This window comes from Zootoca vivipara, chromosome 15 (genome assembly GCF_965207765.1).
Source record: "Zootoca vivipara chromosome 15, rZooViv2.hap1.1, whole genome shotgun sequence".
Classification (NCBI taxonomy): domain Eukaryota; kingdom Metazoa; phylum Chordata; class Lepidosauria; order Squamata; family Lacertidae; genus Zootoca; species Zootoca vivipara.
The window spans coordinates 12,979,486-13,007,105 of record NC_142598.1 but is presented as its reverse complement, the minus strand read 5'-3'; the positions used below and the strand labels follow the sequence as shown (position 1 = coordinate 13,007,105).

At 45.7% G+C, this 27,620-nt stretch overlaps 1 protein-coding gene and 1 non-coding gene across 4 annotated transcripts; one reads left to right on the top strand and one right to left on the bottom strand.

The window, feature by feature from the left end:
* Positions 1 to 17,667, top strand: LOC118097549 (uncharacterized). The gene is made up of 5 exons (XR_015947274.1): positions 1 to 1,838; positions 2,698 to 2,770; positions 14,849 to 15,008; positions 15,974 to 16,118; positions 16,974 to 17,667. It is a non-coding gene; the product is annotated as an uncharacterized LOC118097549 (transcript).
* MAB21L3 (mab-21 like 3) lies at positions 11,511 to 25,842 on the bottom strand. 3 transcript variants are annotated; one of them, XM_088658660.1, is made up of 7 exons: positions 25,769 to 25,842; positions 25,233 to 25,418; positions 22,616 to 22,756; positions 17,852 to 18,143; positions 16,945 to 17,126; positions 14,859 to 15,053; positions 11,511 to 12,961 (listed from the first exon to the last, which is right to left on the bottom strand). In XM_088658660.1, the coding sequence occupies exons 2-7, from the start codon at positions 25,278 to 25,280 to the stop codon at positions 12,728 to 12,730; spliced, it is 1,092 nt and encodes a 363-aa protein (XP_088514786.1). In that variant the 5' UTR covers positions 25,281 to 25,418; positions 25,769 to 25,842; the 3' UTR covers positions 11,511 to 12,727. The 3 variants fall into 3 exon arrangements, with proteins under 3 accessions (XP_088514786.1, XP_088514787.1, XP_034996385.2); XM_088658661.1 differs by lacking the exon at positions 25,769 to 25,842 and adding an exon at positions 19,090 to 19,161 and having other exon boundaries at positions 25,233 to 25,289; XM_035140494.3 differs by lacking the exon at positions 25,769 to 25,842 and having other exon boundaries at positions 25,233 to 25,751.
* Between the last annotated feature and the right edge of the window lie 1,778 nt (positions 25,843 to 27,620).

Genomic DNA, 27,620 nt, shown 5'->3' with positions numbered 1-27,620 from the left:
GATCACATCCCCCAGCCCCCACTAATATGCAGTGTTTATATGTCACACTCTTGCTGTTGTGCGAAGGCCAGCAAAGTGGATGGAGCAACACTAGGGGCCCCCCCTTGCGTAGCAGGGTGTCACATATCTGGGCCGGAACGAGCTCCCCAGCGTGCAGTGACATAACAGCACCTGCCTATAGAGCTGTTCCCTATAGCCTGTTACGCCGCCGCTTGTTTCTTTTACTTGGCAGGGAGGCCGTGAAATGTGAGCCGTCCGGGAGAGGACTTGCGTAACTGGCCTGCCCTGCCCATCCTGCATCCTTCGCGTTGAGCGACTGACCTGGAACAGATCGTGCCGCTGGCAGAGCTCGTTCTGCCCACGGACCAGAACACCCAACAGCAGCTCACATGTCAGCCTGGTGCCTTGCCATAATACAGGGCTGCTGGCTTTGCAAACAGAAGGGGAGTGTCTGTGTTCCCTGCGGAGTGGAAGCCGTATATACATGCAGTTTCCACTCAGAAAAGGCTGAGCTGACTCCTACGGCAGACTTTTTTTTTGCTGCCTACAAATGTAAGCATTGCCTAGATTTGGCAAACCAGAGGTAGGCCTGGGGACAGCTGTCCCTTTACCTGATTGACCAGAACATAACCGAAACAAATAACCCATCTGGAGGGTGTGAAATAGCCGCAGGAGGAGTGAATAACTCAGATGCTGATGTTAGGGTCCTCCATCCCCCCACCCCACCCTTTTAAAGTTGGACTGCTGGCTTTGGCCCAACCTGCTGGCTTTGGGAAGAGATAGGTATGCTTGTTGTTGTTCTTTAGTCGTTTAGTCGTGTCCGACTCTTTGTGACCTTATGGACCAGAGCACGCCAGGCACTCCTGTCTTCCACTGCCTCCCGCAGTTTGGTCAGACTCATGTTGGTGGCTTCGAGAACAATGTCCAACCATCTCGGCCTCTGTCGTCCCCTTCTCCTAGTGCCCTCAATCTTTCCCAACATCAGGGTCTTTTCCAGGGAGTCTTCTCTTCTCATGAGGTGGCCAAAGTATTGGAGCCTCAGCTTCAGGACCTGTCCTTCCAGTGAGCACTCAGGGCTGATTTCCTTCAGAATGGATAGGTTTGATCTTCTCTCAGTCCATGGGACTCTCAAGAGTCTCCTCCAGCACCATAATTCAAAAGCATCAATTCTCCGGCGATCAGCCTTCTTGATGGTCCAGCTCTCACTTCCATACATCACTACTGGGAAAACCATAGCTTTAACTATACGGACCTTTGTTGGCAAGGTGATGTCTCTGCTTTTTCAGATGCTGTCTAAGTTTGTCATTGCTTTTCTCCCAAGAAGCAGGCGTCTTTTAATTTCGGGACTGCTGTCACCACCTGCAGTGATCATGGAACCCAAGAAAGTAAAAATCTCTCACTGCCTCCATTTCTTCCCCTTCTATTTGCCAAGAGGTGATGTGACCAGTGGCCATGATCTTAGTTTTTTTGATGTTGAGCTTCAGACCATATTTTGCCCTCTCCTCTTTCACCCTCATTTAAAGGTTCTTTAATTTCTCCTCACTTTCTGCCATCAAGGTTGTGTCATCAGCATATCTGAGGTTGTTGATATTTCTTCCGGCAATCTTAATTCCGTTTTGGGATTAATCCAGTCCAGCCTTTCATGGATCACTGCCTTGTCGTGGCAAAGGGGCTTGAATAACTCAGAGAAGCTATGAGCTATGCCATGCAGGGCCACCCAAGATGGACAGATCATAGTGGAGAGTTTTGACTAAATGTGATCCACCTGGAGAAGGAACTGGCAAGCCACTCCAGTATCCCTGCCAGGAAAACTCCATGGACAAAGACAACAGGCATAGGTATGCTACTTGAGTCTAATCTGTTCGTACAGATTCCTCTGGTTTCTACACAACCAAAAAGCACAGTTAAGCCTTAGAATTGCTACCGTACTGTTTTTGTTTTTTTCTTGCAACAATCAGTTCAGTTCTTCAGCTGCTCTGAGGTTTCTGTATGTAAAATACAGAAAACTAAGGAATTTAATTTTTGATATTGCTTTAAAATGTTTTACTTTTAAGGTTTTGAGGCCTATCAACTAGGCTTTAGAAGTTACTGTACAACAAAGAGCTCCTCAAACCAAGTACAGTGGTGCCTCGCAAGACGAATTTAATCCGTTCTGAGAGTCAATTCGTTTTGCGAAAAATTCATCTTGCGAATCCCATAGGAATGCATTGATTTTTTTTTGCCAATAGGAACGCATTAATTGAATTTCAATGCATTCCTATGGCAAACCGCGATCCGCTAGACAAATTTTTCACAAAATGAATTCGTCTTGCGAGGCAACCTCCGATCGCAAAACCCATTCGTCTAGCGAAAAATTCGTCTAGCAGGGCATTCGTCTAGCAAGGTACCACTGTATCTTATTTAAACAGGAGGAGCCTTTGAATAGGTCTTAAAATGGTTTTTGGAAGTTAAGCTGAAACAGAGAAAACGCTGCTTGGAAATGTTACCGTATATTGAAAGGCAGAACAGAAATAGGACTTTTGAATACTGGACAGAATCTTTGGGTTGTGTCTTCAAGCAGAAAGGACAGTAGTTGAAAGGAGGGAATGATGCCCAGGAATTAATACTAGTGTCTTTGTTAGGTCTAGTTATTTATTATGGAAAGTTTTTACCTAACTTACCTAGAGAACAATAAGCCTTCTGACATGTTTGCTTAAGGAGAGTGTCTCTGGGGCTGCCAGACTGGAGAATGTGACAGACAAAGGCATTACTGATACGAAAACTCAAACAGGTGGGTACAATATGTTCAAATAGAGGATCTGCTTACTAATTCCATGGAGGCAACTATGGATAAATGTTGATGGAGACAGCAGGCTACTCAACGATTGTCAACTGTACCTTAGCTGCAGAATTTTATTTTTTAAAAACTGTTCACAAGGCATTCACGAATATTATGAAAAAGGTGTCTCCTTTTGGCTCAACCAGTGCATTTCTTTTTTAAAAGAAGAGCTTTTACATTAAAAAAAAGCAAGGGAGATGCTAGTGTTTCAAAGAACCACCCCTTCATTATTGACATATCCTTCTGAGCAAGTCTATTGCTCTCTGGGTCAAGCCATACAACCAAAAAAGCGTGGTTGAATGAATGAACAAGGTTGAATTCTGTTTCCAGCGAAAAAGGAAATGATTGTCAATTGTCAATCCATATCCACTGTGCCCGATTTTGGCAGCTAAAAAAGCAGCAGAGCTTGAGAGGCGACTTTGGAGGCGAGGACCTGGCAAAAACAGTTGCGCGGCTCTTCCCCCAAGTTCAACAACTGAACAACTGAACTTTCCTCTCCCTCTACTTGCTGGTTGACATTCTCAGCATGTTAACATGACTCTGTGACGACACACTAGTTGCAGTGTCAGTCGAGGGCTGTTTGACCATGAATTGCACAAGTGCTGGGTGTTACCCAGACCTCCAGGGTGGACCTGCAGTCTCCAGGATTATCTGGCCACCTCCAAGTGGCAAGGGGGGGGGGAGGAGGTGAGAGTACCTATATATCTATCCATCTATCTATCTATCTATCTAGAAGGCTCTCCATGCAGCTTGCAAGATTCAGTCTGGCAGGAGCCAGCTGCAAATTATTGCATAGACTGTGGGGAGGGGGTCCTGCCCTCATCCGCTCCATTCTCCCCTCTCCCAAATTATCTCCATTTCCAGGGCTCAGTGGTGGGAAGGAACGCAAAGGGGGGGGGGATTGCTCTTGTGACATCACTCGTAGGCCTAAAGTTTGGACCCTTAAATCTCAGAGTCTGGGATGCTACTGATCTGGCAAACCTAACTGGCAATAAGTAACTATTTTACTTTTAGAAGAAAACTGAAGGCGGCCCTGTTTAGGGAAGTTTTTAATGTTTAATTCTGTACTGTTTTAATATTCGGTTGGAAGCCGCCCAGAGTGGCTGGGGAAACCCAGCCAGATGGGCGGGGTATAAATAATAAAATTACTATTATTATTATTATTATTATTATTATTATTATTATTATTATTATTACAACTGGGTGCCATATTATTTTGTGCAAGCCATTGTTATAAGAATTTTAGTGTGTGTATATATATATATATATATATATATATATATGAGATAAATGTTCATAACTGTATATATAAACCACATGTCTGAAACTTCACAGAAAAAAAGTCCTGAACAAATTGACCTCAAATATTTCTCTGCAAGGTCAAAGTGGGAAACCTCCCCATTGTCTTTCCCCTCACAAATCCTGTCTCAAGGGCACATTTAAGCTATGAATAGGGTGTGACCTGACTTAGGAACTAAGTATTTATCATTACAAAAGACTGGCCAGGCTCCCCAGGTAATCCAGTCAAATGACCAGGCAGGATAAAAACAAGCCACTCAGATTTCTGTTGTAGACCGCCTTTTTTGTGATGTATCTATGATGTTTCTGGGAGCGGTCTCGGACTCCAGGACAGGCAATTAAAATTTTCTATATAAGAGCTTGCACACCTTTGTTCTGGTATCTGAAGAAGTGTGCATGCACACGAAAGCTCATACCAAAATAAAAACTTAGTTGGTCTTTAAGGTGCTATTGAAGGTATTTTTTTATTTTGTTTCGACTCAGACCAACACAGCTACCTACCTGTAACTAAACCTTTGTTCTGGGTCTCTCTCTCCCCTTCCTGTGTGTGTGTGTGGGGGGGGAGCACCCTGTTGCAAGAGCTTTTAATAAACTTGCTTTTCACTATAATTCTGGCCTGGTCTCTGTCATTTTACTAGGCGGTAAGGGCTTTCAATTGTGCTCTGCCGGAGGTCCAGGCTCCCTCCCGGAGAAAGACCTCTTTTAACTCTTATAACACCTTCAAGTGCTGAGAAGTTAAGGAAGTGGCCATCACTCCTAGGTTTTGGTTTTTAGGGGAGAACAGGACACTGGAGATTTAGGAGTGTTGATGTTGTTGTTTTGTAATATTTGCTTAGGGAGAGGAGAAACAAATAGCAGGCACTCCTATAAAGGAGCAGGTTGAAGATCTGCAGTCACAAAGTGCCTTGAGTGTTCAACTAACTCATCTCCCTCCCTCCCTCCCTCCCTATCTCTCATATGGAAGCATGGTTCAGTTTATGGGAATTCTATGGGAGGGGGCACATTTTCAAGAATGGAATTAATGATATATAACACACCCCTTAAGGTTTACAAATTGCTTCCAAGTTAGCCCTTGCAATCCTTTTTTTGCTGTGTTTTTAATGGAGCCCACAGAACTTTGTTGTCAAACCGTTGCGCTTTCTCTGACCCAATTTGTGACCCTTTTAAAAAGAATATCGTGCCATTTCAATGCCAGACCTACAGTTTTCTCTTTGTGGGCTCAGCCTTTGTTCAGCACGGTTCAAGGGCAAGTTCAGAATCGCCTCTTAATTAAGTCAATTTCTGCCCATACTTGAGGAGAGGTCAATTGCTCACTTCCCCCTCACCCTTTTTATAACAAAGGAAGGCCATTTCCCAGTGGCGCTGTGGTTAAACCACTGAGCCTAGGGCTTGCTGATCAGAAGGTCGGCGGTTCGAATCCCTGCAACGGGGTGAGCTCCCGTTGCTCGGTCCCAGCTCCTGCCAACCTAGCAGTTCGAAAGCACGTCAAAGTGCAAGTAGATAAATAGGAACCGCTACAGCGGGAAGGTAAACGGCGTTTCCATGTGCTGCTCTGGTTCACCAAAAGAGGCTTTGTCATGCTGGCCACATGACCTGGAAGCTATACGCCGGCTCCCTCAGCCAATAATGCAAGATGAGCGCGCAACCCCAGAGTCGGTCACAACTGGACCTAATGGTCAGGGGTCCCTTTACCTTTACCTAAGGCCATTTCACTGTAAAATAAGTAAAATAGTAAAACCAGAAGGAAATCCAACTGGTGTCCTGTCTGGAGGAGGGGAAGGATATAAAAATACTCAGGCACCAAACCACTTTGCATGTAAATTACAGATGGCCAGGAATGCAAGGCTAGGTTGGGGGAGCTATGGAAGAAGCAAGTAATTATTAGCAATGCTAAGGCAGGAGCTGCCAGAGGCTAAATAAGGACATATCTGCATACAAATCAGTTCTAGCCTGAGTTATCCGGCCTCTTCAGGGACTTCTCAGCTGACACACTCGTGCCATTTTGTGCTAGCTGGAGCTCAAGTCAAGCACATCCTATGTTCTCATCAGGACTCCAGGTTTTAAATCATGGGTAGGCAAACTAAGGCCCGGGGGCCAGATGCGGCCCAATCGACTTCTAAATCCAGCCCGCGGACGGTCTGGGAATCATGAGTAGAATGTGTCCTTTTATTTAAAATGCATCTCTGGGTTATTTGTGGGGCATAGGAATTCATTAATTCCCCGCCCCCCCCCAAAAAAAATAGTCCGGCCTCCCACAAGGTCTGAGGGACAGTGGACTGGCCCCCTGCTGAAAAAGTTTGCTGACCCCAGCTTTAAATCGTAGAGAAAGCACACTTCTAGTCTCTCCAGGTAAAGCAAACTGTTTAAATGGGCAAGAGGCTGTGGATAGTGTGTCTTGCCCTGCCCAGCTCTCTCTCTCTCTCTCTCTCCCCCCCCCCCCCGGGCTCCTAACCCACCTGCGTTCTTGCCTCCATGCCATCTCATGCCCCGCTGTCCATGCTTGCCGGGGGGGGGGGAGACCATTGCAGTAAATATACAAGTATTGCACTGATAATAATGATGATGACGACAGTAATAATAATACGACACACAAGACATTTGTTACTAGGCACAATGTGAATTGCTAGAAACGTTTCCGTTCCAATACCATCTCACTCCTGTCAGAGCTTGCTGGGGGAAAAGACCGTTGCAGTTAATATACACATATTCCACTAACAATAATATGACACGCAGAATATTTGCACAATTCATATTACTAGAAACGTTTCCTAAGCACTAGTTTTGGATTCTTTTTGGCACGGTGTTAGAGATGAGGGTGGATCAGTCCCTCTCAAGGAGGTCTCCTGTTACATGGGAACTTGAAGGCAAAAGAGGTCACCCTGTCTGTAAAACCAGGTATAAACCTGGATTTTAATTCTATTATTATCATCATTGTTGATTTATTCCCTGCCCTTCAACCTAAGGTCCTAGGTTGGGTTACGGCATTAAAACAATATTAAAAACAATTTTAAACAACTTACAACCATAAAAATGAGTTGTGCCCTGAAAACAGTTGTTTGTTGTACATCCTGGGCACAGGATTATCACCACAGTGAGAGCTGGACTTTCCCATTCCTTTTTTTTTCTCCCCGAAACCCAAATGACATGCCACCCGTATAGCCTTTTCCACTTTTATTATTGACTAGCTGTACCCGGCCACGCGTTGCTGTGGCTCCGTCAGGGCCCCCGCTTCCCAGGACAGATGTACCGTAACGACACCCCTCCCTCTGTTGCCGCTGGCGCGTGACATCATATTCCCCCCGTGACGTCACCCCCCACCCCATGCGTTTCATTTGTAGTTAAGACACATATAGGAGGGTTGTATTGAAAGTAGAGAAGGCCCCCCTTGGCCCCCACTTCACAGTCCCCCAAGGGGTATTTTGTAAATCCCCCCACCCCGTCCCGACCCATTGAGGGTCCCCGAAAGCCATGGGTCTCCTGCACTCTCCGTCGGCATCCCCTCTCCCCCCCTTGCAGACCTCATGCTCCCGGCGGGGCAGGCAGGTGAAGGGGCAGGATCCGGCCATCGGCCTTGGAACAGGAGTTCTCCACTATCTGCCGGTGTTCCCTCTCCCCCCCTCGTATAGTTGATGTTCCTGGCATGGCCCGGCGGTCGAAGGGGTAGGATCTGGGCATTGGCCTCGGAGTAGGAGCTGCCCACTCTCTCCTGATAGTCCCTCTCCCCCCCTAATATACCTCATGGTCCCGGTGGGCCAAGGGGCAGGATCTAGCCATTGCCCTTGGAGCAGGAGTCGCCGTGGTGGCAGTTACAGCATGTTGTGTTCGCTGACATCAGGATCCAGCCCCCGCCCTCGAAGAAGGAGCTGCCGGGTAGTCGCTCCTAGCAGCCTCCGCTGTCTGATGCATGTAGTATAGCGTCTGTTACGTCAACGCCCAATAGATTGAGCTGTGTTGAGTTGTGTTTCCGAAAAACAGTTTTACCTGCCACAGGTGTGACATCTGTGTATGCAAAGTGTATACAAACACTCGCGTATTCACATGTGACGTTGTGTCCAAATTTCAATGCAATCGGTCAAGCGGTTTCAGAGAAAAGAGGAGACACACAAACATGGACATTTTACATTTATATATATACAGTCGTACCTCGGGTTGCGAACACCTCGGGTTACGAACAACTCGGGTTACGAACTGCGCAAACCCGGAAGTATTTTCGCCGTGCGCGCATGCGCAGAAGCGGCACGCACGATTTGCGCATGCGCAAAAATAGCGAAAATAGCGTTTTGCGCATGTGCAAAATGGCGGTTTCGGGTTACGAACTGCGAGCCGGAACGGATCGGGTTCATAACCCGTCCCTCAACTGCATTTCCACCTGCAGAATGTGGATTTTGCCGTAGGATGAAAAGAAGCTCAGGGGCATTTTGAGTGGGAAACAACCCCTCAGACAGAGGTGAACGAGCTGGTTCTCCTCTCCTGGTTCTCCTTAAGATTCACAGCCTTTCATGGCTGTCCTTGCCAAAAATGGAAACAAGAAGGGGGGAAATGTGTACTTCTTGGTTTGAGATTAGTGAGCTGAAGCCATGTTCGTCAGAGCTGGAGCAAAAGGGCTTCTCTCCTTGAAACGGCCTCGGTCTAGTATACCTGAAGGAGCATCTCCACCTCCATCGTTCTGCCCGGACGCTGAGGTCCAGTGCCCAGGGCCTTCTGGCAGTTCCCTCGCTGCGAGAAGCTGTTACAGGGAACCAGGCCTTTTCAGTAGTGACACCCGCCCTGTGGAATGCCCTCCCACCAGATGTCAAAGAGAAAAACAACTACCAGACTTTTAGAGGACATCTGAAGGCAGCCCTGTTTAGGGAAGCTTTTAAGGTTTAATAAATTATTGTATTTTAATACTTCTGTTGGAAGCCGCCCAGAGTGGCTGGGGAAACCCAGCCAGATGGGCAGGGTATAAATAATTTATTATTATTATTATTATTATTATTATTATTATTATTATTATTATTATTATTGAATCTTCCTTTCAGAAGCCCCCTTGGGTCCAAATGATGCTAGTCCCACTTTCCAGGCTAATATGTTATGATCCTTGGGGTGCAAGGCTTCCTGTACCGTTGCATCTGACAAGAGGCCTCATGAGCAAACCAGGAGGCCTAATAACTGAAATAGACAGATCATAGAATCATAGAGTTGGAAGAGACCACAAGGGCCATCCAGTCCAACCCCCTGCCAAGCAGGAAACACCATCAAAGCATTCCTGACAGATGGCTGTCAAGCATCCGCTTAAAGACTTCCAAAGAAGGAGACTCCACCACACTTCTTGGCAGCAAATTCCACTGCTGAACAGCTCTTACTGTCAGGAGGTTCTTCCTAATGTTTAGGTGGATTCTTCTTTCTTGTAGTTTGAATCCATTGCTCCATGTCCACTTCTCTGGAGCAGCAGAAAACAACCTTTCTCCCTCCTCTATATGACATCCTTTTATATATTTGAACATGACTATCATATCACCCCTTAACCTTCTCTTCTCCAGGCTAAACATACCCAGCTCCCTAAGCCGTTCCTCATAAGGCATCATTTCCAGGCCTTTGACCATTTTGATTGCCCTCCTCTGGACAAGTTCCAGTTTGTCAGTATCCTTCATGAACTGTGGCGCCCAGAACTGGACACAGTACTCCAGGTGAGGTCTGACCAGAGCAGAATACAGTGGTACTATTACTTCCCTTGATCTAGACGCTATACTCCTATTGATGCAGCCCAGAATTGCATTGGCTTTTTTAGCTGCTGCATCACACTGCTGACTCATGTCAAGTTTGTGGTCTACCAGGACTCCTAGATCCTTTTCACATGTACTGCTCTCAAGCCAGGTGTCACCCATCCTGTATTTGTGTGCTTTTCACCCCCACCCCCACCCCGTGTAGCATTTCCCCCTGAGTGCAGATGAGTCTGAAAGAGTGGTTCAGATAAAGAGCTCGGGCATGACCCTCATTTTTGCTCTTTCCATGAAACGGTTACTGTTTTGATGTGGTCTTTCTTCAGCTATGCCTCTGATACAAGCCGTGCCTTAATTTGTATGAACTTGTCAAGCCCTGAAGCTCTCCACCGCCAGCTTTCTGGGTGTTTGGGGGGGGATTCACCACTGCTTCCCCTTTAGCACACCCCTTCCCTTTCAAATTGCATTTCAACATTTGTACCGTGTGTGATTTTATCGCTTTACGTCAGTAGCAGGAGTTTTGCTTTCTGCTAGGGCACCAATAATGCAAAGGCACTGCCGCCATCTGGTGGCTACTGAAGGCAAAGCAATGTTTTGCGACTTTGACAGGGTTGCCAGACACAATGCTGTGTGAGAGTTTGCCAGATGAAACTTTCAGGAGTAAGAATCACTTTGGAGTCACACTGGGTCTGAAATGAGGGATATTTTGCATCTTGTCTCTGGTACCTGATGTTCCCTCTCAAAATGCAGTCGTACCTTGGTTGACAAACGCCTTAGCAGTCGAACGTTTTGGCTCCCGAATGCCGCAAACCCGTGAGTGAGTGTTCCAATTTGTGAACGTTCTTTTGGAAGCCGAATGTCTGGAAGGGCTTCCACGGCTTCCAATTGGATGTAGGAAGCTCCTGAAGCCAATCGGAAGCCACGCCTTAGAAGTCGAACGTTTTGGAAGTCAAACGGATTCCGTTTGGCTTCCAAGGTACGACTCTACGCATGTGGTACTCTCTCTCCTTTCAAAGCCCCTTTCTACAAAGCCTTGGGCAGAACCCCTTATCTTATCCCCTACTGGAACAAGTCCTAAACACATTGAACTAAACACATATTCTTCTTGTCATCCTTGCCTCCTTTCCTCTCCCTCTATCAGAGCAGTCGCCAGACATTTCAAGATTTGAGATACGTCTCATTTTCCTAAAAACCAAACCCACCCCCACAAACCATCCCCCAAAACCCACAGCATCCCCCCCCCCACAATTTAAACACACCCAGGCAACTTTCCCATACCCTTCCCAAAAAAACAAATGAGTGTCTCTGACTCTAATTTCTTAGAGTACTTTTGCACTCTAAGCAAAATTCCAAAATTGCATTTCTCTGTCTCATGCACGTGGAAGAGATTTACATTGGCACCGAATCACCTGAAAGACATGTACGTAAGCACTATGTCCAGATGCAGCGTTCAACTACCCTTCCCGTGTGATATTTTACCATGTAACTTAAAATCTTTGCTGTTGGAAGCAGTTCAGTGAGTGGCCGGACTACGGCTTCATGCAATGGGGATAATGGAACATTGGGACAGTGTGAGGGATGTATGTATGCTGGTTGTAAGAAAAAGCCTGAGCTGTTGAGAGTCCTGTATTTTTTTAAAAAACCTTTACCATTGTTTATCCATGCCATCGGCTGTCCACAAGTGTAACTAATTGAGGAAAAAAACATTTTATTCTAGCATGCGCTCTACTGAACCGTTAAAGGGTCTCTGGTTAAAAGACAAAACCCTGAACATTGCACAGAAAAATAAGTATCCCTTCGCAGTCAGGACCACTTCTGAATGCCACTGCAGGAAAGCTGGTAACATGGCATGAACAAAGGTAGCAACAAACACTGGAAGCCCATATTCTCATTCACACACTTGAGGGCTACATCCCATGTTACAAAGAGACAAAAGAGAGAGGGGAGGATTCGCAATGCCAGAACTTAGACTGTATTACGAGGCATCCTGCCTCTGTTGGCTTAAAGACTGGATTTTACTAGAGTACATTTTGTAGATATTGTGCTCTTTGTGAACACAAACTAAAACGAGCAACACATGCCACTAGCTTCCAGACAAGATAATAACTGGCGGGCTTTTTGACTTGGATCCAGTTGCATGCATTCCCCAGATGCATTTATTATGGTGCTCCTTTCATTTATATATATTTATGGAATCTATATATATATTTAGGGAAGCTTTTAATGTTTGATGGATTACTGTATTTTAATATTTTGTTGGAAGCCGCGCAGAGTGGATGGGGAAGCCCAGCCAGATGGGCAGGGTATAAACAAAAAATTACTATTATTATTTTTTCCTGCTGTCCATGCAGACAGACATTGGCTATTCCTAAAAACAAGAGAAGGTAACTGTTGGGGGCAAGAAGGAGGGAAAACCGAAAGAGGCAACGGGGATATTTAGCAACCAACAAGTAAGGTTCATTCAACAACAGATCAAGGACTTTGAGACACACACACACACACACACCCCATCAGATTTTTCAAGATGCTCCCCACCAACTTTTTAGCGCATTGATAAATGCACAACAGTTCTTTATCTTTCACCCCAATTTTGCTGACCAGGAGAAGCAAACACAGCGTGCTCAGCTCTGGATCCAAATATGTCAAACTGCTTTTGAGCTTAGCCCATCTAGAGAAGGTACAAAATAGAAGTAGGTAGCAGTCTCTGCCCATCCACTCTCAACAGGCTGAGTTTCTGCAAAAGAGGCTGGCTGGCTCCAGATCCAAAAGGTGAGACTTAAGCAAACTAATCACGGAGAGGCAGAAGACAGAAGAGTTTGCTCCCAGGTGTCGGTCCTCACTACTCACCACACGGAAGAACTAAGGAACAGGGCAAAACCTGGTTCAGGAGTCTGCTTGTCCATCTCTCTCAGTCCAGAGGAAGCGTAGGGTTTTCCAAGAAGACAGCCAGCTTGCCTGCTACCATATCCAGGTCGTTGGTGTTGGCATACTTCAGCAGGTTGGTGCCTTTGATGAAGTAATGCTTCAGGAAGTGCTGGCTCACACATTTGTGCAACTTGCGAACCATCCGCAGGAAGCCTTTGCGGAAGCAGGACCAGTCCTTGGAGCGAGGGTACTTCTCGCACGTCCAGAAAAGCACCATCTGCAGAAGACACAAATGAGGCACAATAGATTGAATTCAACAACACAGGAAGTAGTAGTAGTAGAAGAAGAAGAGTTTGGATTTGATATCCCGCTTTATCACTACCCGAAGGAGTCTCAAAGCGGCTAACAATCTCCTTTCCCCTCCTCCCCCACAACAAACACTCTGTGAGGTGAGGGGGGCTGAGAGACTTCAAAGAAGTGTGACTAGCCCAAGGTCACCCAGCAGCTGCATGTGGAGGAGCGGAGACGCAAACCCGGTTCCCCAGATTAGGAGTCTACCGCTCTTAACCACTACACCACACTGGCTCTCCAGTACCGGGGTGGATGGGTGGGGCTGGGATACGGTCTACATGGGATGGCTCCCAACCTTGAAGTAAATACAGTGGTACTTTGGTTCTCAAACAACTTGGAACCCAAACACTGCAAACCCGGAAGTACAGTGTTCCGGCTTGCTAATGTTTTTCGGAAGCTGAACATGCTCCGTTTTGAGTGTTACGCTTCCGATTTGAGTGCCACACTTCCCTTTTGAGTGTTACGCTGAGGTCTATCTGTTTTTATTCTTTATTTTGCATTTTTGTTTTTGTAACTGCGTGGAACCCAGTTCAGCTACTGACTGATTGATTGTGTGACTGCAGTACATCGTTTATTGCTTTCATTTTATGGGTCAATGGTCTGATTAGATAGTAAAATTCATGTTAAGTCCTGTTTTAGGGGTTGTTTTTAAAAGTCTGGAACGGATTAATCCATTTTGCATTACTTTCTTTGGGAAAGCGCACCTTGGTTTTGGAACACTTTGGTTTTGGAACTTACTTCTGGAACGGAATAAGTTTGAGAACCAAGGTACCACTGTAATTTAGAAATGCATCTTCTTCTGTCTGCTGCATTTGTTGCTGAAGTTAGAACCCCTGATACCCAGGAGAATTTGCAGTTTTCAGTATACGGGGGGGTGGGTGGGCAGACAACAGCCCTTGTTGGCTTGGTGCCTGGTTGCCAGAAAAACAAAGAACAAGACCATTTCCCACCCCCCCAAATATCACACACACAAAATCTGTGCCAAAAATGATTTTCCTGAAATCATTACTAGCATGTCTCTGCGAAGTGCTAGTGTCTGGCCTACGTAGTATATCTTCAGGTTTATACAGAGTTGTTTCCATAACTGAAAGCCTAGAAACACCCCACAACGCTTAGAAGTGCCACACCTGGCGTCTCCATCACAGAAGCCTATCCTGTAATGTTTGGCCCTGTGTGGGTCTGCAGAAAGTATCCCGCCTAGAAGAGAGAACATGGGGGCTTGCCAGCACAAGTGAATTAGACTGCCTTCTTAATAATGGCATCCAGTCAGAGAAATGACCCGGGTCAAGGGTGGGAAACCCTTTTTCTGTCAAGTGTCAGATTGCGTTGGGACTACTTTAGATTCCACCTAAACATTAGGAAGAACTTCCTGACAGTAAGAGCTGTTTGGCAGTGGAATTCGCTACCAAGGAGTGTGGTGGAGTCTCCTTCTTTGGAGGTCTTTAAGCAGAGGCTTGACAGGCATATGTCAAGAATGCTTTGATGGTGTTTCCTGCTTGGCAGGGGGTTGGACTGGATGGCCCTTGTGGTCTCTTCCAACTCTATGATTCTACTCTGTCAGAGGTCGACGGTGGATGGAGCCAGAGCTGAAAGTGGGAGACTCTACCCATTTCCTCTCTCTTTCCAACATGACCGTTTTCTCATCTCCTTCCCCACCCAGTAGGATCCTGTGGTGTGGGGAAGAGACAGTCAGTTGCCTTGTGTTCTGTCCAGCCCTTAGCAAACCACAGGCAATGAAGAAATTGTTAAGTAGCCAAGTCCTGCAAAACGGCTCCTCTTGTCTTTGGGGTACAGATCTCTCTCCCCTTTCCAGGTGCACACACCTGCAGGTGGAAGGCTGTGAGGACTGGCTTATTTCCTGCACACCAGACATCTTCCTTCATCTGCCTCATAACCCGGAAGCACATCATGCGGCAACCGCCGTCCTCATCGAGTCCCTGCATCAGGATGTGCTCAGCTCTCAAGAAGCTCAGGTACCAGTGGTAATTGGAAGAGGCCAAGAGGTCAAAGCCAAAAGACTGCAGAAAAAAGAAGGAGAGGAAGTTGGGCAAGGAAAAGATGGGGGGGGGGAGAAGGCAGAGGGTGCCCCCACAGCTGAGAGATTCGTGGAGCCATTCCCATAGGAGCAGCCTTTGCATTGTTTCAATCCATTAACTTATCCCAAGGGTCCAGGGTGTTTACTAATACTCTGAAACAGATTTAAAGGTACAGAATTATGCAAATAAAACATCTTAAAATATGCTAAATTAAAAGCAACGTTTACATGCTTATCCTATTGCCTTCACAGGGTATCTAGAAGCTGTGTTAAGGCTTGGGCTTTGGGGACCCTCCAGCGAGAGGAGGCAGGATGCGTATCTGGAGAAGAGAATGTAAACAGCTTTTCACATGCCACCATAGTTTTCAACAACAACAACAACAACTTATTATTATTATTTATACCCCGCCCATCTGGATGGGCTTCCCCAGCCACTCTGGGCGGCTTTCAACAAAATATTAAAATACAGTACTCCATCAAACATTAAAAGCTTCCCTAAACAGGTCCAGATTAAGAAAACATGAGGCATATTTTAGCAGTTGAAAGGGAAAATATGGGAGAAGACACTGTCTAGAGCAGGGTTTCCCAAACTTGGGTCTTCCAGCTGTTTTTGGACTACAATTCCCATCATCCCTGACCACTGGTCCTGCCAGCTAGGGGTGATGGGAGTTGTAGTCCAAAAAACAGCTGAAGACACAAGTTTGGGAAACCCTGATCTAGTGTTTAGGGTCTTAAAAGCAATTGGTGAAGAGGGGTCTGTAAGTTACGATCTTCCCCCAACCTAGTAGCATCAAATAGAAATGGTGTCCTCTTCATACTTTTATGGGTTGTGTACAATGGCCACATCTCCCTAGAAAGCAGAGGATTTGAAAATGAGTCATGTTTTTCTTTCGTTGGTTACAGGGATGAGCTGCAAGCCTCCACTGCCAGTTGGCACCACTCTCCTGTCTCTTGGCATGGCACACAGAAAGTGGACGGAGAAAAATCCCGTTCCCCGCTCTCATAACACGAGAACTTGTGGGCATCCAATGAAGTGGAAAGTTCAAAGGTTTGGGACAGATGAGAGAAAACACTTCTTCACACACAGCGCATAGTTAAACTATGGAACTCACTCTCACAGGAAGTAGTGTTGGCCACCAACCCATACCCTCCAACATTTCTCTGATGAAAATAGGGACGTCCCATTCCATAATGGTCATTTTACTATTCATACCCCACACATCTTAATTGTGTTTCTCCAGCCACTCTGGGCAGCTTCCGAACATATATAAAAACATAAGAAAGCACTAAAAAAATTTTTTTTAAAAAAAAAAACCTTCCCTATACAGGATTCCCTTCAGATGCCTTGGGGGCTGGATAACTCCATACCCTCCAACATTTCTCCAATGAAAATAGGGACATCCTAAGGAAAAGTGGGACATTCTGGGATCAAATCAGAAACCAGGATGGCTTCTCGAAATCAGAGACGCCCCTGAAAAATAGGGACCCTTGGAGGGTCTCCCATCCTAGATATATTTCATGAAGGAGAGGGCTATCGAAGGCCACTAGCCATAATGGCTATGCTCTGTTTCCACGGCTGGAGGCAGTATTGCTTCTGAACCCCAGAGCAGAATATTAGTTTAACTGTTCAAATCATTATGGCCTAAATCAGTGGTTCTCATTTTTTGGATTTTTTTTTTGTGGGCCACACTTTCAGAATAAAAATTTGCTCATGCCAAACCGACTTTTTTAGTGATAAGAAATATATCCTCTCCTGCCACGCACCGCACTCATGGAGAACCCCTGGCCTAAATCCTGCTCTCTTACCCCTCCACATGCCCCTCTTTGCAAGATCGGTTTGGGGCTAAAACAACAGTCACATCTTGGCCTGGTACCTTGACGCATTGCACTTTTTCCTGGCTAGGCCAGCGCTTGAAACACCGGGGCCACTTGATTTTCCGAGGCCAACAAGTTGGGATCTCAATTGTTGGAACCAGCTCAACCTCAACCTGGACATCAGGGGTCTCAACAGCAACATGGACCACCGGACTGAAGCCTTCCAAAATGCTGACTCGGTCTGGGGGAAATGGCATCAAAATGATATTTGTCAGCAGAAACTGGACTGCAGCAGATTCCTTGCCTGGCACAATTCTGCAGCTTGCATTTTCTCTTCCTATCCCCAATATTAGTTGTATTCTGACATTCATTCATTTCTTGGGTTTAGGGGCATTCCCCCCCCCCCAAAAAAAATCCCTTATGACAGTATGCTTCTGCCAGTCTGTGTCTATAGTCACAGAGGCAGTTTCATTTCATTTCGCTTTTAATTTGTATACCGCCTTTTTATATTTACTTGCACAAGGCGGTTTACAGCAGCAAAATAAACAACTAAGAACACACCCCTTACGATAATCTGATCCAATACAGAAAGTCGTAACAAAATACAACTTTTAAACAGAATGACTTATATAAAATAAATTAATATTCAGCAATCTATTCGAATATAATAGTACAAAATAAAATTAACTCTGAAAACATCAGCAAATAATAATTAAACAGAAATTCACTCCTAATTACAATATATATGACCTGAACTATGATCATTAAAAATAACTGCAAGTTGATGTTGATGATTGTGTGTGTGTGTGTGTGTGTGTGTGTGTGTGTGTGTGTGTGTGTAGGACCTGGCAGAAATATCTGTCAGAGGTTTGGGGAGGCCATGAGTGCTTGTGGTTGATTGTGGGAAAGTGCTACAAAAAAAAAACCCTGAGCCACTTCCTCTCACACCCGCCCCAGTGAACTCACCCGCGAGATGGTGAGATACGATCGCTTTCTCCACAAGTTCTCTGAAGACAGCCAGGACCTTGGCAGGCACGATGTCACCCTCGATGTTCACATCTGGCTCATGCCACTGTTGGAGGCTCTTGGAGAACTGCTCCACTTCCAGCCACTGCTGCAACTCCTCCGGGTCCCTGACAGGAGACAGGAGCTTGGCTCCATGCGTCGTGTAGTAGCGCCAGTGCCGTACCTGGCCTTCTTTGTACCCAGAAAGGCCAAGCAAGGGAACGGTAATGAGGAACTGGCCGGGTGTTAAGACCTAGACAGATTCAGAAAGGTTGGTACAGGAAATGGCTAGGATGGCCAGGAAACTAGAACAGAACTTGGCCTTGTCCACACTTCCATGGGTCGGATCTGAATTAGAGGGTTCCTGATTCACAGTTGAATGCAATCCTAAGCATGCTTACTCAGAAGTATATATGTTAAGTACTGGAGCCTTGGTTACTTCACTACATCTGCTAACAGTGAGGAAATGATCTATCTCTCTATATAATAATAATGTAAGAATGCCGTCAAGCAATCCTCACTGGGAGATTGGCAGTGCCGCATCACAATCCTGGATTTGCATGAAGTCAGGTTGGGATAGGGAAGCAAAAGTGAAGGAGGATTGCACAACAACAATGGCCATGGCAGAGGAGTGAGGAGCAGGAGGAAAAGAGGCCGTTTAAAACAACAGAAGAGTTTTAAGTAAAGCAGGGATTGAGTGAACTGAGGGGGGAAATGGTGGTCTGAAACAACAGCAGGTGTTTGAGTAAAGTACTATGGAAGATTTGAGGACTTCACATCCTTGGGGAAGTTTGAGCACAGTGAGAAGGGAGGGACACTGAAAGCAAGAAAAGTGGCCATTTTAAACAACAGCAGAGGTCTGAATAAAACAAGGATGGGATTCCTAGAAAGGAATTACAACGTATAAGTACAGACGGAATTTATTGTTCATGTGCCATTGCAAAGAAGTCCCACGTTGCAAATTCTGCCCAGGGACTATAATACATCAAGCAAAATGTGCAGGGCCCACAAAATGTGAAGCACCCTTCTTCAGGTGAGACTTCTCAGGCAGCAGGTGGATTAAAAGCTCTGATACATTTTGGGAGGGCTTGGCTAGGGAAGAGGTGAGTTAGGGTAGTTGGTGGAGTGAGAGTGGTGGTGATCAAGGGAGGAAGCGGACATGAGGGGACCTGGACGGAACCTATGCAAGGTGTTTGTACCTGGATAGATGGGTGGAAGGGGCTCTTCCCATGAAGTAGAGCTGACCACTTGGCCAGTAAGGCTGGCTGATCCTGAGAGGCAGCAAGGAGAGAAGTAGACAGAACAGACGCAGTAAAAGGCGATTAGTCGGCTAACTAAAAACGCAACTGGTGTTAATGCAAAGCGCTAGGTAAGGTGAAATCCAAAGAGACGACCAGCTTTGCAGCCTGGAGATGGAACTTCTTCAAAACACTCTTGAGCACACATTGTCCAATCCTTCGGGAAACAAGGAAAACACGGCATTGAGCTACTTTCTTCCCTTGTGTGGTCTTTGCTTGCTATGTCAGTTCAGTCTCTATCTTATCTGCCTGCAAGAGAGGTGAGTGGGGGACCCAGGGCAGAGAGCAGGAGAGAGCAGGAACCGCAGTCATCTCCACATGTTTTGCAATGCTGAAAAGCAGCTTGCGGTGGCAGCCTCACAACCTTCTCCAGTCTACTAAAATAAGGTGTCCCCTTGCGGCAAGTGCCGTTTCTGAAAACAGGTATCGGCCACCAAGAACCAAAGTGAGGGAGATATGGCACCACCAATTGTTGGCTTCCCCCTCACCTTGCCACAAGGTCTGGAGACTTGTTGGGGCATTTCGTTCCCTCTCCCCCCCCCCCGCCCCACAGCTTGCCACCTAGCCAAGACTTGATGGGTTCCCCAATTTCCATAAGTCATCTCAAGGGCGACCCTGCCAGCAAACTCTAAGGCTGCTGGTTAATGTCAAACTAACCTAGCCCCAAGCCAGGAATGTAGAAAGGGTACTTCAAAAGAGAACTATGGTCCCTGGGATTCCCTGCTACCCTTATTGATCCCTGGGGCTGGTACTGTGGTGATGATCGTCAGTACTCACATGTTGCTAAGCGCTTCAGTAGTCTGAACCAGCCTGCCTGATGTCTAAATAAGCCCTCTGTCCAGAACCTTCTCACTGATGCATGCAAATTAAAGTGTTACCTGGATATCACCATTTGCTGCATTCACCTGGAGTTAATTTAGCTGTAAGGTTACAAACGGGAAGAACTATGTACACCGCTTTGAGCTCTTTGGGGGGAAAGTGGGATTCAAATACATTAATTTTTTTAAAAAAATACAAAGGCAAGTTTCTCTCTCAAAAAAAGTTTAGCTCTTCAGCTGTAGATATTCAGTCAGTTGACAAGAACCGCTGTTGATTTGCAGAAATGAAACATTTGCTCACTACGGCATGCCTTCCAACCATTAAATATGAAATTGTGCCTTTCTCTGGATGCTTGCAAGAGTTATTAAAAAACTTCCTTTACAAAGGGTTGATGTTTTAGGGGTTTTACTTACTAAACAGAAAGAGAACCTTAATCAAATTATGGAATTGCCAGGGTAGAAGGAATGTTGAAGACTACCTTCTCCAAATCTCCCTACCTTGTGTAAAAGCTTGCCATGCCCCACAACAACTCTTAGATGAATATGACCAGCCTACAATCACATCATCGCTATGCAGTGGCAGAAACTGTCAAAACACTGATGTTTTTGTGCACTCCACAGCATCTGGACATGGGAGATAGGGGAGGTAGTATTTTATTACAACCTCTGAAATACCAAGACCTGGAAGTGTCTGGGCAGCAAATAACCAACATGCAAGGAGGTTACCAGACAGCATCTGTTGTGAACAGCAGACTCCTAACCATATCTGCTCCTGCTGACCTTATCTGCACCGTCTTACTGAATTCATACACCCAGCTAAGCAGGACTGCAGCCTCAGACCTAAGTTACCATCACCTGTAGTATATCTCCTTCACTCTTTTCTGAAGCTCACACTTTCTCTGGTACGTAGTAGAACATCTCTATGGCCAAAGGCACCCGTGTATCACCAGTGGTACCATCCATTCTCTTCAATCAATTTCCACTGGCATTATGGTACACCCAGGGCAGATCTACGCTCACGGTTTATAACATTAAGGAAGGGTTAAGGAATGATTTTCATAACATAGATAGATGGGCATGTTACGTTTTGCTTGTAACGTTAATAATGTGTCATTGAAATGTGACACCAGAGGGCGCTGCAGAGCAACCATGAACTAGCAGCAGGGAAACTGCATTTTGACAGGCAAAAACAAGGTAAGGAACGTTTTTAATTTACCAAAAATAAAAATAAAAATTCCTTCCAGTCGCACTTTAGAGACCAACTAAGTTTGTCATGGGTATGAGCTTTTGTGTGCATGCACACTTCTTCAGATATCTAGTGTGCATGCACACGAAAGCTCATACAGTGGTACCTCGGTTTATGAACACAATTGGTTCCGGAAGTCTGTTCATAAACTGAAGCGTTCATAAACTGAAGCGAACTTTCCCATTGAAATTAATGGAAAGTGGATTAATCCGTTCCAGACGGTCCGCAGAGTAACTGTTCATAAACTGAAGCGAACTTTCCCATTGAAAGTAATGGAAAGTGGATTAATCCGTTCCGGACGGGTCCGTGGACTACTCAACCTGAAGCGTTCATAAACTGAAACATGGGTGTAATTGGTTCCGGAAGTCTGTTCATAAACTGAAGCGTTCATAAACTGAAGCGAACTTTCCCATTAAAAGTAATGGAAAGTGAATTAATCCGTTCCAGATGGGTCTGCGGAGTTCATAAACCGAAAATTCATAAACCGAGGTGTTCATAAACCGAGGTTCCACTGTACCTATGACAAACTTATTTGGTCTCTAAGGTGCTACTGGAAGGAATTTTGTTTGTTTGTTTCGACTACGTCAGACCAACACGGCTACCTACCTATATTTAATTTACCGGTATGCCCTGTGACGTTTTAGAACCATATATCTAATGTCGCTCTAATAACGTTAAAAAGGTCTGCGAAGATCCAACCCCAGTTTTAATTATTGCAAGGAAGTATGCCTCTGATTGTAACTGGTGGCTGAATACAAGTGGTAATAGAAGCCCAATCAGGGGGTATTGAGGTTATGAACAGGAAACAATGAAATATTCCTGAGTTCCAGCATGTTCCTGCATCTTTTGGTTGTACATCAGTCCTGGCTTCTGGCTTGCCCTTTGGTTCTGAATTACGCCTTCATTCCATGACTCCTGGTTGCCCACAAACTGTTTCCCACAGCCCAGACCTGACACTGTCCTTTAAAGGTTGCAGAACTGTAGTTCAGAGCAAGAAGCCAGAGGCTTCCTTTAATCTTGGAGTCTATAATGGACAGATGGTGCTCCCATGAGGAGCAGGGTCCAGAATCGCTTGTGGATTCAGTGCACAAAAAACAAACAAACAAACAAAACTTTATTATTTATACCCCGCCCATCTGGCTGGGTTTCCCCAGCCACTCTGGGCGGCTTCCAACAAAAGATTAAAAATACATTAAAACATCAGTCATTAAAAACATCCCTAAACAGGGCTGCCTTCAGATGTCTTCTAAAAGTCAGGTAGTTGTCTATTTCCTTGACATCTGATGGGAGGGCGTTCCACAGGGCGGGCGCCACAACCGGGAAGGCCTGGTTCAATCCAAAGACCCCATGCATGCATGCTTACCTTCATGTTTTCATTATGAATCCCAGAGTTAGAAATTGCCTGGAAACGAGAATCCTTGTTGCTAATTTCGGTGGTAAGCCGTTGTATGATTTTTTGCACTTCATCCACCGTTTTGGCCACTGTTCGGTGCCTCAGGTCCACCTGTAGACAAAACCCAACACTCCTACTACATTGCTTTGAACCCCAAACCACATAGAATCAGAGAATTGTAGAACTGGAAGGCAGTGGCGGAGGAAAGGGGGGCGGGGAGGTCGGGCTGACCCGGGTGCCAGCCGGGGGGGTGACATTGCCACAGGCGAGCGCCTCCCCTTTGGGACGCTTGCTCAGGCGGGCACCGCCGCACTGGGACGCTTGCAAGTCCGACATGCCACGCTCCCACCACCCCGGGTACTGAAGCCCCTTCCTCTACAACTGCCGGAAGGGACCCCCATGGGGCATCTAGTCCACAGCTTAACCAAACAAAGCTACTGGAACCATAGACCTTCTGGAAGGCATATTATTTACGTGAAGCTTGCTGTGAGTGTATGTACACATGTATGTGAGTTTGGATGCAAATGACATGGGAATTCCAGTTCAGAGGGCGGTGTCCAGTTAAGCAGTTCTGCTAGTGCAGGCATCCCCAAACTTCGGCCCTCCAGATGTTTTGGACTACAATTCCCATCTTCCCCGACCACTGGTCCTGTTAGCTAGGGATCATGGGAGTTGTAGGCCAAAACATCTGGAGGGCCGCAGTTTGGGGATGCCTGTGCTAGTGCAAGGATTCTGTTTGTAGAACGGAACTTCCCTTCCCTCCCCAAATCTTTTGGGTTGGGGAAATATCGAAAGGGTTGTCCCCCTTAAGGTATTATTTGCACGGTAGAGCTTCCTGTGCTTAATTACGAGTAGTTACACCCAAATTTACTGGATCTTACATTTACTTGGCTGGTACTCTGAATTCTTTTGTGTTCTGCTTTGCACTTTGAAGCATCTAAAGCAATGTTTCCCAATGTTGGGTCTTCAGCTGTTTCCGGACTACAACTCCCATCATCCCTTGCTAGCTAGACCAGTGGTCAGGGATGGTGGGAATTGTAGTCCGAAAACAGCTGGAGACCCAAGGTTGGGAAACACTGATCTAAAGCTATCGCTTGAATTGCTTGGCCTTTTGTAAAAACAAAACAAAAAATTGATTACCCCCCCATTTCTTTCCCCTCAAGGTTTATACACTTAGGTTACGCTTCATGCACCTAGCAATGCAGGTTTTTGCCCATGAAAGTGTCAGCTGCAATGAAATTATTATTATTATTATTAAGAATGTATATACCAAATTCCTGGCATGTATGAACTGTATGAGAATCCGTGCTTTTCAGACCTGTTTTTAATATACTCTAGTTGCCTCCTGCCCTCCAATTCAGGGTGGGGATTTTTGTAAACAAACAAACAAGAACAGTGTTCCTTCCTTCTCAAGAGGTGTCTTCTCACTGGGGCGAGGTTTTGTTTGTTGATAATCCCTTATTACATCGTGTTGACCATACTTAATTACTGTATATTCCTGCGTATAATACTACTTTTTAACCCAGGAAAATCTTCTCAAAAGTCGGGGGGGTCGTCTTATACGGCGGGTCATATTTCTTATACGGCGAGTATATCCCAAACTCTATATTTTAACTGGAAAAGTTGGGGGTCGTCTTACACACCCAATCGTCTTATACGCCGGAATAGGTATATCATGTGTAGGGTGTCAAAGTAAATTAGATTTCTTGTGCGACTATACAAAAACCAAGAACAACAAGGTGTGCATGCCATGTCAGTATTTAGTTAGCATAATATAATCAAGAAATGGGAAGGTGGGGGGAAACAGAAAAGAAAACACGAGGAAAAATGAAGCTGCTCCTCATATACAGATTCCAGTACGTGTGGATGTAGACTGTCTAATTTGATGGGGTAAAGTGGATTAACAGCCACATAATGCTCAAACATGGACAAGCCCCAAAACGTCCTTCTGTTAATGCCCGGTTTGAGTAGTTCCTGAGAAAATCAGGGCCAAATTAGACACGACAGCACAATATCTCCCACGTGTTTTGGAAGAGGCTGAACCCTTTTCACCCTGCATTTCCCCCCCCATTAAAATCCTGCCTCAGCAGACAATAAAGGCTTCCTACAATTAAGAAATTTGGAAAGAGACTCCCCCCCCCCCACAAATGATTCTAGCCATTCGTATCTCTCCATTGAGAGCATCTGGCCTGTTTGGCTCCAGCAGATAGTAAAAATAACCACAGCTCCTCTTGCATTTGTTCATAATAGTTTTACTGTAGATCAAAGATTGGGTACTTCAGAGCAGGAGACATTCCCAGGTTAGATTTTGCTGACCCTTCCCAAAATTCCACCCAGTTGGTACTTTACCTGGAGAGTTTTACCCAGTGCCTCCCCCCCCCTAAAAATTCTTTTAAAGATACTCTCATTTTCCTGGTCATATTGAAATACTGCCCCTCAATGAGGCCAAACTTAGATTCACAAAATGTTTAGGTGTATGCTTGCCCCTGCACCCACCCGCCCCCAGAAAAAAAGCACTGGTTCTACCTCAAACATGAAAACATTATTCCGAACCTTTCCAAAACAGAAGAGACACAATGTCCCTTACCTTATTCTGAATGTATTGTTCTACAGCTTCTTCTGTGAGTGGTTTCATGGCAAGGACTTGTCTTCAACGTATCTCCCAGGAAAATCCTTTGTGCCTGCAGGGTTTTCTTGACACTGACGCGGGGCAACAATCCCGGGGTTTTCCACATGCGTTTTCCTTGGCTATTTCATCAAAACCTTGTTTTTCCTGCATATGGAGAAGGAAAGCAAATCTTCTTTTTTCTCCCGCATTATAGCACCCATGCGCAGCTTAGCACTTAAGGACATTCCCAGCCCGACCCCCTCCAAAAAGAAAACGGGTTCGGTTGTTTCCATTTTTTAAAAAAATGCAAACCATCTTAACATGTGCAGACTTGAGAGTTTCAGAAAAGGCTAATCTTTTATGAGAAAGCAGCGCACTTTCTCAGCCATTGCGGACTGCCACAATACACTTCCTCGCTCAGTCAAGCTCTCTTTGCCCATATCATTTGTAAAATAAATCATCTTCCACCTCCCCCCACCCCCCCTTCTCTGCAACGGTGCCGTTGGTTTTAATACACTTTAGCGTTGCAGTGCAAGGCCTCTGTTCCTTATCTCTCCTTTCTGCCTCCTGCTAGTATTGTCAGTAAATGCCACACCACTTGGGCCTTGCCTGCCAGTGCGCTCGCCTTTCTTGACTGTAAACACAGACTAAGCCGCCTCTCGTTAGCTGCCAGCGGCCCAAACAGAAGCGCACCCACCACAAATTGCTCAGGAAGGGAAAACAATTGATCAGGCCCTTTATCAATCGAAGCGGTTGTTTGTTTTTGCAAAAGCTTGCGTCGGAGGCATGTGGTGCTTCAAGGCCAGAGATTCACTCAAAACAGTTGGGCCTGCCTTGGGAGCTTGCAGCCTCTTCCCTGGATAGTCTTACAGGGCCACAAGAGATTGGGTAAGACCTAAACACATGCAAATAAAAAAAAAGTATTAGCACATAGGGGGTTTCTGCAGCTTTCATGCCTCCTCAACCACCCAAGACATTTGGACAGGAGTTAGCCGTTCTGAAGGTGTCCCTAGCTCACTTCTGATGTTTTGGTCACGAGACAGATTGGTGTGGGTTGCATGGCTAGAGGAAGCTTGATATGTAGAGAATCCAGAACAAACGAAATCACCGATGGTGAGATGGGCTCAAGATCTGGGATATAACATAACGATAGACCAATGGGAAAAGTTATGGCAAGTAGATATTAAGTTTACGGCCTGTTATAATTTAAAGGAGAATATCCTAAAATGATGTATAGATGGCATAATAAGGACCCCTGACCATTAGGTCCAGTCGTGACCGACTCAGGGGTTTTGCACTCATCTCACATTATTGGCCGAGGGAGCCGGCGTATAGCTTCCAGGTCATGTGGCCAGCATGACAAAGCCGCTTCTGGCAAACCAGAGCAGCACATGGAAACGCCGTTTACCTTCCTGCTGTAGCGGTTCCTATTTATCTACTTGCACTTTGACGTGCTTTTGAACTGCTAGGTTGGCAGGAGCTGGGACCAAGCAACGGGAGCTCACCCCGTCACAGGGATTCGAACCGCTGACCTTCTGATCAGCAAGCCCTAGGCTCAGTGGTTTAACCACAGCGCCACCTGGGTCCCTGCAATTTTGTCTATACTTGCTCTTAAATTCTGACTTTTACTGATAATGTTAGTGTACATGTTATGTTCCATATAAATTGCTTAGAGAATTCAAGAATTAAGTGGTATACAAATTTTAAAAATAAATAAATTCAATCTTACAAGTGAATCCCCGCATACTGCTATATTTCTGAAGCATAATTTTATAAGTAAGGTAAAGGGACCCCTGACCATTAGGTCCAGTCGTGACCGACTCTGGGGTTACGCACTCATCTCGCATTATTGGCCAAGGGAGCCAGCGTATAGCTTCCTGGTCATGTGGCCAGCATGACAAAGCCACTTCTGGCAAACCAGAGCAGCACACGGAAATGCTGTTTACCTTCCCGCTGTAGCGGTTCCTATTTATCTACTTGCATTTTGACGTGCTTTCGAACTGCTAGGTTGGCAGGAGCTGGGACCGAGCAACGGGAGCTCACCCCGTCACAGGGATTCGAACCGCCGACCTTCTGATCAGCAAGCCCTAGGCTTTGTGGTTTAACCCACAGCGTCACCTGTGTCCACCTGTAGATGGCATACAACACCTGAAAAGCTGTCAAAAATGTATAAGAATAGATCCCCCACATGTTGGAGATGTGAAAAAGAAAATGGTCAACCTGCAAAGAGGTCAGTAAACTCTGGAATAATATATATGAAGAACTAAAGAAATTACTAAAAAAAAAAGCCAGAGGTATTCTTACTTAGCCTTCTGCCAAAGGAAATAGGAAGATCAAAGAAAACATTGTTTATGTATGGAATAGTGG